At 42.8% G+C, this 11,001-nt stretch overlaps 1 protein-coding gene across 3 annotated transcripts; it reads left to right on the top strand.

Annotated features, from left to right (window-relative positions):
* Positions 1–2,134: 2,134 nt before the first annotated feature.
* On the top strand, positions 2,135–9,308 carry egln3 (egl-9 family hypoxia-inducible factor 3). 3 transcript variants are annotated; one of them, XM_012968029.3, is made up of 6 exons: positions 2,135–2,231; positions 2,605–3,037; positions 4,274–4,393; positions 5,347–5,483; positions 5,568–5,641; positions 8,373–9,308. In XM_012968029.3, exons 2-6 carry the CDS (start codon positions 2,645–2,647, stop codon positions 8,405–8,407), a joined length of 759 nt encoding a protein of 252 aa, XP_012823483.1. In that variant the 5' UTR covers positions 2,135–2,231; positions 2,605–2,644; the 3' UTR covers positions 8,408–9,308.
* The last annotated feature ends 1,693 nt before the right edge of the window (positions 9,309–11,001 follow it).

Raw genomic sequence — 11,001 nt, 5'->3', positions numbered from 1 at the left:
TAGTATTCATGTTTAGCCTTTGACAGGGAAGAATTGAGGCAGGCCAAAGTCATATGACGCGAAAGTCATAATGGCAATGAAAAAGTTGCGACAATTCACAAAAGTTATAATGGCAATGAAAAAGTCGCAACAATTCGCGCAAGTCATAACGGTTACGAAAAAGTCGCGACAATTTACGGAAAAGTCGTAACGGCGACGAAAAAATCGCAAAAAATACGAAAAAGTCACAAAATGTTCGTTTTCCAATCCGAATTTTTCTCATTCGGATTCGTGGATTAGTAAATCAGCCCCTATGTGTGCTATGCTGCCTGTGGGAGGTGAACCTGGCAGGGGTTTGTTCTGGAAGTTTGTTAGCATTTGGAAATAGTCATTATATGGTCCCTAAGGTGTGTAATTATATGCTGGGGGTTGCTGTACTATCCACAGGGGAGGTGGCATATGGATTTAAGGGTGTGTCTTAATATGACATAACATAAATCTTTCACATATGACTGAATGGTGATATCACTACAGTTTTTTCCTGTTCTACCACCATTGATGTGGGTATGGTCTTGTGATAACATGGGTAAGGTTTAAACCCCCCCTCCCAAAGAATGTATTAGACCTAACTGTCTATCAAAACCTGACTCCACTTACTACATAGAGAAAGATTGCTGAAATGGGCAGAATTAAGAGTAACTTTATTATTTTATAAACGGTACAGAATTTTTAATCAAACATATTTGCAAAGTTTCTTATTTTAGTGCAATGAAGCTTATATTAGATTTTCATGATAGATCCCCTTTAAAGAAAAGGCAATACACAGACATACGACTGCATGGTGCTATGGTTGCAACATGCCAGCTAAGCCTTGCACTTACAGTCTGTATAGATATCCCTTGCACCAGCGCACGCTGCACCAAAGTAGGTGTAATGGGCAAATTGGCACACACCACTAGAATACTGGATGCAAGCTTTTTTTTGTATGCCATTTTGCCCACTTTTACGCTTGTCACTTTTTCTGGAAAAAAAATGGACATCATCTTTATTAAAGGAAAACTACATCCCCAATATAAAAGCATAACCAACAGATAGTTTATATCACATAAGTGGCCTATTAAAGAATCTTACCTTACTGAAATATATATGTATATCAGTGAATATTGCTCTTTTAGGTCTTTTCCCTTGACCCACCATTTTGTGATGGTCTGCGGTCTCACATATCACCTGACAGGAAACAATGCAGCGTTAACTGTAACAGGAAGAAGTTTGGGAGTAAAAGACAGAACTGTGCCCATTCATTGGCTGATGGGGCCTAATGTGTATGTGTGCCTTGGCTTGTTTGTGTCACTGTGAATAGCATGATCCCAGGGGCAATGCTTACAATTATATTATATAAATATATAAACATATATTTTCATGTATTTTTCAATATATAATTGATTGTTTGCAATAGATGCAGTGTTGCTGGTCTTTTTCTCAATATTTAAACTCTTTTACCGTACACCCGGGACAAGGATTGAAGCGGTGTGCCTCCCTTGGTTCGATATATATAAACATATATATTTCATCAACAATGTTCACATATTGTTTTCTTTTAATACCATTGGCATCAAATATCATTACCAGCCAGGTGCCAACAACCCCACCAACTACAGTATCTAGCAATTGGCATATTTCATAATTACTTCCTAGTCCCATACATTGTGGTTTAACTACATATCCCATCAGCCCCCATCAGACAGGCGGCTGAAATAGACGCTTGTAGTTTAGCCACAAACTACATGTTGCCCCTCTCTCTCGTACAACCCACTACCTTATTTTGCCGACGCTTGCCACACCATACATATTTATACCCATGCCTTCCCTTTTTTTCCACCACCCTCTCCATTTCCTCCTTCGCCCCCCGTCCACTTCTCTCCCCCTCCCCTCCTGTGTTTACTACACTCAGCACTCTCCAGTAACAGGCTACATGCTCAGCTCAGATTCCTCAATGGCGGGCGGCACGCCTCAAAACGCCGTCTCCTAGCTACCGGAAGCCGCCTCCAGGCAAAGCTAGCCAATCGGCTCTCAGTTCCGTGTGTCCACCTCGCACGTGTTTTCTATTCCCACCCCCTGTGCGCTGCGGGCCCCGCCCATGCACGGCAGTGATTGGTAGAGAGCGGCAGGGCTGAACTGCTGGGGTTTGAAACCGCATAGGAAGCCACGCCCAGAGAGTGGAAACAACTCATCCCGCACGTAGAGAGAGAGAGGTATTAGCGGCAGCGGCGGGGGCAGGGACTGGGCAATATAAATATACACACATATTCCTGTGCCTCACTCTCATACTCGCACGGAGTGCTCACACCGCCGGCCGGGGCTATACTATAGGTGTGTGGGATAGGGGGGGTGAAGCTGCTGCTGCTTATGTACAGCCCAGTCACTGCTGCCTGTTTATACCCCCATAGGGACAAGACTGAGCCCTTCCAGTTACTAGGGGGCAGAGTATTTCCACTGTATGCGAGCATATAGGCACCTCATAGAGTGGAGCTGCTCACCCTGCATCTGGGCACTGTGGCCCCTCATTGCTGGGCTGCCAGCTTGGCTGTAGGTGCCTTTTATTTCACTTTGCTCTCTTTTTCTCAGTTTTGCTGTGCAAGTCCCTGTTGGAGGTCCTGAGTCCCCTATGCCACCAGGATCTCCCCCAGTAGTGTTCTCGGACATGCCCCTCATGCACAGCCCAGCTCTGGACCTGGAGAAGCTGGCGCTGGAGCGGGTCGTGCCTCGCTTGCTCGCCTCTGGATACTGCTATTTGGACAACTTCCTAGGGGAGGAGATAGGGAACCGTGTGCTGGAGAAAGTCAGGCGATTGTACCAGGACGGGGCGCTGAAGGATGGGCAGCTGGCCGGGCACCTGCAAGGAGTCTCCAAGAAACACCTGAGAGGTGACAAGATTGCTTGGGTCGCCGGGACAGAAGAAGGATGCGAGGCCATCGGACTGGTTTTGTCAGTTATTGACCGACTGGTGATGCTCTGTGGCAACCGACTTGGCCAATACTATGTGAAAGAAAGGTCCAAGGTGAGGCTCTCTGCATCTTTTCCTGTGTTTGGTCTTAGGCTTCCCCCCTTTATAAGCTGGGGACTAACAGTGAAGCCTAAGGCCAGCATACCGACTGAGCAGGTAGTAGTGTAGATTATTTCACATTGCAACATTTTAGAAATCCCACATTTCAAGGCTCCTGCCCCTGAATTTATCAGAGGTAGCAGATCTCAATAAAAGGGCGCACAAAGCCTCCTGCTCCGTCTGTTGCTGGAATGCTCTTAAGGTAGGGGTATGACCTACCTGAGATACTCAGACATGCAGAGAAGCCATGCATGGACCTGTTTCAATCCCCCAACAAGAGGATCTACTGGTAGAATTTACATTGTGATCAGTTGGCTGTATCCCCCCCTCCGCCAACAGACTGTGCTCCAAATGGAACCCAATCCTACTGGCTGTGTTAAGCTGTTTTTTTAACCTTTAGTTACACAAAACATATGGCTTTGTATGCCTCCACCCTGCACCTTCAGCATATGCCACGTATTAGCTTGCTTGCATGTCCTAAAAACTGAAATTTCCATTTTAATAAAAAAAAAAAAAAAAAAATACAATAAACCACAGGCCCCTATTCTCTTCTCATCCCTTGCCAAGTCTTATTCGTTCCATTTGTTCCATGTACCCTTATATAAGAGTCGGTGACATGTGGAATTCCATCACAGCTGTGGTCAGGTATGGGCACGGAAATAGAGAAACATCCTATTGACCCCATTCAACCAATTTATTTTATGATTTCTTGATATGCAACTTGGCCCTTTAATTTAGCATTTGCTGTAGGGTCCTAGAGAAATGTGTGACAGCAGGCCTTAGAGCCCTGTTTACCAGGACTGGGGTGGGGTTAGGGGCGTGCCCAACTACCTTATGGTCTGCACGTACATCTTGCATTAACCCCTCCAGTGCCACAGCTCTCTGGTGTTGGCAGTCACTTACAAGTCAAAGCCAGCTATGGATATTTATCCCTGTGAACGTTTTGTCACTGATGGGGGTTAAACATAGTTTTTGCACAAGCAACTCCTGAATGACAACATTTTAGGGAACACTGATACCCTTTATTTAGGTCTGCATTTGTTATTGAGCCGCCCACATGAATTCAGTAAAAGTCGCAATTGTGACAATACTAATGCATTGCATGTGCTGCCATGTACTGGTATTTATGTCAATTCACTGCTGTATATCTATTTACTGAGAAATGTTAATCCGTGCCTATTCACTTCTCAGGCCATGGTAGCATGTTATCCTGGCAACGGTGCTGGATATGTGCGCCATGTGGACAATCCAACGGGAGACGGACGTTGTATCACCTGCATTTATTACCTGAACAAAGACTGGGATGCAAAGGTAAGACGTTCCTCTAAATTCTTTTAGACCTCGTATACCCTGGTGATGAGCTGTGACTGTTGCAGTTGGTCATGGCGCTCATATCTTTAGTGTGTAGTGTGGCTCTCACAAGGAATACACAAATGAGTGGTTACACAGTGGTTGACATGTGGTGTATTGTGTTAGTACTGACCACCAGGCAGATGGCCTCTCAGTTTACAGTGTGGTGCAGCCACAGATCAACCATAGGAATGTATAACAGATTTACTGATATTGGCTGTGACAGAACACTAACAATCTGCTGGAACATTGCAGTCGCCGCTATATGTACTGAAACGTGCTGTGTCAGCTGCAGGTCTGTATGTGGCCTACAGATATTCATAGCTGGCACAAACTGGTTTCCTCATTGGCATTTTTTCTTTATGTTCAGTAGCTGCAGATTAGGTCACACGCATATAATCATCTGTGTAATCCAGGCTTTATGGATATTATTTTGCCCCCTTTGCTACCTAAAGCATCCATAGATTACTGCTACTATCAAACGGGAATTAGCCTTACCGTAGCTGAACTACACATTGCAAACTGTCTGCACTAAGTGTTTTCATTTATCTGCCAACCTGTTCTTTGGTGTCCAACTTATGTGGTGTTGGCTGTTGGTATGGCCATTCTGCACCAGAGATTTCTATCCTGTAGCTGTGCAGCTATTGCTGAGTCCCTGGAATGGCCCTTTCACAGGAGCTTACAAAGTAGCATGGGCAGGAAAAGACTGAAACACAAGTTTCTTTTAGATAAAGATTATTATTGTGAATTACTTGTATATATAAAGTACAATAGAAGGGTATATACGTCAAACGCACAAATGCCATACAAATACTGGCCAATGCTGGAGGCAAAGATAGCCCTGCTTGTTACAGCCAGCTTGCCTTTGGAGAAGCCATATGTGTGATATGAAACTATCATATCTCTTACCACAGATTCATGGTGGGATCTTGCGAATATTCCCTGAAGGCGGTCCCCATGTGGCAGATATTGAACCTCTCTTCGACCGGCTGCTTTTCTTTTGGTCTGACAGACGTAACCCACATGAGGTGCAACCATCTTATTCAACCAGGTACTGCCCCCTTTGTTATTGTACATCTGTCGCACTGAGTGTTAAGTGTCGTGGAAATGCAATCTCATTGCCCTGTTTTTACAGATATGCCCTAACGGTCTGGTATTTTGATGCCAAAGAGAGGGCGGCAGCCAAACAGAAATTCAAGAGACTGAGTGGTAAGTTGCTTTTGCCTGTTTTTGGCTTATTCTGCTGTAAAAGGACAATTCCTTTTAATATTAACAGACCTTCAATACCCAGAACTGAAATGCATTTCAATATAATGTAAGATTATTTTGCCCTAGTAGAAACTGTGTGTTTGCTTCAATATATATATATATATATAATATATATAGTATAAAAAAGACCAGCAACTCCGGGATTTCTTGTGAAAAATCAAAACATGTATTCAATGCTACTTTGAATACATGTTTTGATTTTTCACAAGAAATCCCGGAGTTGCTGGTCTTTTTTATACTATTGGAACCCTTTACCGAGCACCCGAGGTATGTTATGTAGCGGTGTGCCATCCTTTGTGTATGTATGTGTGTATATATATATATATATATATATATATATATATAATATATATATATATATATATATATATATATATATATATATATATGCTGCTGTGTAACCATGGGGGTAGCCATTCAAATTAAAATTGGGCTATTGGCACTTTTTTAGCAGGTAACAGATACTCTGTGTAGTTTTAGTTCTTGGGCTCATGGCACATGGGGCATTTTTTCTTCTGGCACTCAAACTGGCAGTTACCTACGGCCTGGAGAACTAATCACAGGCTCCTCTGCAGTATTTGAGGGATTCTTTGCTGGCTGAAAAACTCCCCATGTGTTCAAGCCCAACCTACGACAATAAACAGGAGTCAAGGGCCATTCATGACAAATTATTGAACTACAGAGTGGAAACTACTCTCATAAAAGCATTTTATTGCTACAGAATATTTTATCAGTAAGTGCTGGATGTACAGATAATGTTTGTTTAGACAAAAATACACTTTATGGTATTACTGGACCTTTAAAAAGTAAATGCGGCTGTAGGTTCCTGCCTGGGTGCCTGGCTATAAGTGCCTGTCACGTGTGGATGTGTACGTGCCTGCCTTTATGTTGGGGGAGGAGACGCACTGTTTGGCTATCACACATCCAGTCACAAGCTCTTTGGTGATTAAACAGACAGGAAACTGTCCTTATCGGAGGTCACGGCACCCCTGTGTGGGACCGGCTCTAGACAACCAGCTCTGAAAAGCTGCTACACGTCCCTACCCAAATTCATGGCATGAAAGGATGACAATTTGCTCTGCTAATCACTTGTCCAACCATCAGCCCCCAGCTGTTGGTGACCTATAACTGTTTGCTGAAGGGTGCTGGGAGTTGTATTTTAACAGTTAGAGACGTGCTTGTGGGCAGCCGTAAATAGAGTATTGGAGTAAAATTTCTGTTTAGAAACTTAATGGAAGACAATTTATTTTCTTCCCTACCCTCGTGTTTAAAGGGGAAGTATACTTTGTTGGCTGAGTTTCTCATGTCTTGTCCCTTTAATTAAAGGCATAACTTTTTGAGAGCCCAGAACATAAGATAATTATACAGTGCTGACATACAGTGTTACACATGGCTGCGGGGAGAAAGCAAATTCCAGTGCCCTGCCAGGAATTAGACCTCTGACCCCAGCACTGTGAGACAGCAATGCTTCCCTCTGAGCCATTATTATCTGAACACAAACCTGCTTCAGCCGCTGTGTAGCCATTCACACGTGTGGGAGAAATCACCATATTGCTTTCTGTAATTACCAATACATTCAGTGGTCGTATTTATAGATGTTGTTTTTAGCAGATGCAAGCAGTCAGGCAGCTGTCATTACTGGTTCCAATCTTCTGTGCCAAAAATAATCTTGTCTTTTAAAATGACGTAGTTAATTTGGGTTGAAAAAGACCAAAGTCCATCAAGTTCAACCCTTCCAAACAAACTAGTGCACAAATATGGACATACTTATACCAATCTATCTATACACTCACATATGTAACTGTATATAACTATACTAACTAGCTAACTGTAGATTTTAAGATCCAAAGAGCCACTGATAATCATAGTTAATAGACTACTGAAGGGGGTAAATAATATCCTTTTTAAAGTTAAAACGTACGCTATTTATAGCATGCGTTAAAAATTTTATCGCGTCTAATTTTTCGCGTCTTAACGCACGATTCACTAAAAGTATATTTGCGTTAATTTAGACGCGATGCTGTGTGCGTTATTTAAGTTGCGAAGACTATTTTCATGCGGTATTCGCTGAAACGCGCGCTAATTTACGCGTGCACACTAGTTCGTAAAACTATTTTTTTTTCAAATGACCATTTCCCTGCAAATCACTCTGGGGCCAACACAGACTTGAATAAATCCCACTGCAAAGTCCTTATTGTGTTGCCAAAAGCCCATTAACTGTACTTTTCTATAATTACCCCCTGCCTCAAGTAGGTGTTATTTTTTGCACAGATAAATGCGATATTTAGCGCATCTAAGTGTTTGTGAATCACTCGTTAGTATTTTTTTTTGTGCGCTAATTAACGCAATGTGGTAAAATTAACGCATGCGATTGCGCGCTAAATAACGCACACGATATGCAACTTAACGCATTCGATAATACTTTAGCAAATCGTGTGTTTTTTCGCGTCTATTTTAACGCAAAAAAGCATGCGATATGCGTTATTGCACTTTAGTGAATCAACCCTATTGTCCCTTATGTTTTATATTCATATATTTCTGGACATTGTCCTATCTACCTATTTTTTTTCCTTTTTTTTTTTCTCCTTGATTCTCTTTACTTCCCCTTTAAAGTCCATGAGCCTCTGGTTGGGCTTTTACATTTTTGTCATCATTATTTTATTTTTTTCAGAGTCTACAGAAGAGCCTCCCACCAAAGAAAGCTGATGGAGGGGTGCTCATTACCTCAGCGGTGAGATCTCAAAGGGATGTGCTGCTTCTGTCAACTCTAAACCTGCTGGACAAGTGTTTTTGAAGCACTGGATTTTGTTGGTGGAAAGTCCATGTTGTGTGCGTGCATTGATGGCTTTCCCACAGACAAACGCTGTGGCTCCTTCCTCCCTCAATCACCATGAACTCCTTGAGAATGTATTTAGCTGTTCCTTTTCCATAGGCTTCCCATAAGTGCTTCCTCTCCCCGCCTTGCACAATGACTTCGGATTGGAGGTGATCTCATGGTCTTTATACAGTAACTGTACTGACTGTAAGGGGAATCCATCCCCAGTGCAGTGAGGGGAAACCATAATGGGCCAGATCCAACCTAGTAGGAGGAACTACAGTGTGGAGATATGAGCACCCACCCCAAAAAAGGGAATAAATGAGTGACTTTGAGCACCCTCTCCAATACATGGATGTGCTCAGTAAGCAGATTGATGCTCCATCCCTCATTGGTATGCAGAACCCCAGAGCCAAGTGCTCTCTTCCCAGGAACTGCTGTGAGTGGGGCTGTCAGCAAAGGGTAACAGGTACAGCATGTAGGACATATGCCTCGCTCCGAGGAACAGTATCGCTCCCATCCAGGCAGATGTGGACCAGCCATCCATATATATATATATATATATATATAGATTTATTTTGCTCCGTCCCTGCCTCAGGCACTGGCTGTGCGCTCTGCTGATACATATTTTTTATCTTCTGGTACAGTCATTTTTTTTTTTCTATTGCAGTTGAATGTTCCTTTATTGGTCCTGTGACAAAGGCAAACTAACAGAATCATTAATGCACAAACAGATAAGATCTAAAAGGTGTTCTCTGCAGGTGTGGAAATAATAAAGGAATAACCAAAAAATGTCAAGATAATTTTATTGCAGTTGGCCGCAGAAAGATCAGTCTTGTGCTGCCCTAATGAATGGCGTGGGCCCACTGACCAATCAGCTGGCTTGCTCATGTGCTTGTTCTTGCTTTTTTGGTTTGTCCACTGATCAAATAGGGATGTTGATGGAGATCTGTAAACAACCCGGAATTCCCTTTTGGTCAGTCTTCTATGGAGGTATTCTCAAACACTTTATTTAGAGATGGAACTTTGGTCATCCAATTCAGTGGGAGGTTGGCTAGAATGGAGGGGGCTTGGTTGAGTTTGCGCAACCAGTTTAACACACACGGGGAATTATTCCCAGCACACAACATTAAGGGGCATATTTATTATAGTGTGTAAGCCAACATCACCAATGATGTTGCCCATAGTAACCAAGCAAATCCTTGCATTTGTTTTCTAACTTGTAGGTGACTGTCCAAATCTAACTGCCAAATGGTTGTTATGGGCAACATCACCGGTGATGTTGGTTTACACACTATACTAAATATGCCCCTAAGTAAACAAATATACCACATTGGTTAGCTGTGAGGTTTCAGGATGCCTTTAACATAGACAACCAGAGGCCCTCCAGTTGATACTGAATTTGAATTCCCAGCATCCCCAAGGAAAGCTGTTGGGGGATGGCACTTGAAGTTGTAGGTTTACGGCATTTGCCCACCCCATCTTAAATAGTCTAGGCTTGTCGTCTAGTTCCGTTGGTGGGCTAAATTTTGTTCTTAGAAGGTGGTTGGACCCAGTTCCTTACTATTGTAGTAGCTTTGGGGCAGAATATTTTCCAACTACTTAGTATGGTCCATTTAGAATGTTGGCTACCTCAGTTGTGATCCTGGGTAACAGGCAGATACCATAGTTGGAAATGTTCAACCAGACTGCATACATGTATATTAGATTATATATAATATATATATATATATATTGCATAGAGAACCTCCCTCATATTGGTAACAGGGGGCCTTGGGTAGCTACCCACGCTATCTAGTTGGTGCCATAGAGGAAATGGTACTGTTTAAGGTTGAGACAGCTCTGCGGGTCAGAGCAGGGATATCATATTTTATGTTGTACAGAACTTGCTTAAGAATAGCAGAATTCTTGCTTCTCAATGACTTTCCAATGGCACGGTGAGCTACCTACAGATGGGTGGGAGTTACTGCTTTGGGCTGACTGTATTTGTGTTCCGTTGTACCAAATGTGAATATTAAATTGAGAATAAAGTGTAATTTGTGTCAGTCCAGTCTTCCTCTGATTTCTTAGTCTGCACATTTGCTGTTCCTTAACCACAAAAACCAATGCTGTGCAGTGTATGGCCAATGCCAGCCGAGCGCCAGTGCCTACAATACAGATGAACTTCCTTCATTAGTGATGCACCTAAGCACTGTTTTACACAAGGGAGTAATCGGCAGCTTGCATGTAGCTGGCAAAGGGTCCATAGCTGAACATAGAAAACAAATCATATTTGCAGCCTGCAGAAAGTAACTACTGCTATTCTCCCTTGGTGACTGGGCAGTAATGTCAATGGCTGGCATGTTTATTCATTTTGATGAATGGTTTGTTAATGTTTTGCTCAGTGGGTCATAAATTCCTTCTCTCATCTAATACCTTTGTCATATGGGGTAGTGTTATATGTGGGTGGCACAGAGGTTTATCTTACTGTTGGGTGGTGGGTGTC

This window comes from Xenopus tropicalis, chromosome 8, assembly GCF_000004195.4.
Source record: "Xenopus tropicalis strain Nigerian chromosome 8, UCB_Xtro_10.0, whole genome shotgun sequence".
Taxonomy (NCBI): domain Eukaryota; kingdom Metazoa; phylum Chordata; class Amphibia; order Anura; family Pipidae; genus Xenopus; species Xenopus tropicalis.
This window is presented reverse-complemented; position numbering and strand designations above follow the sequence as displayed.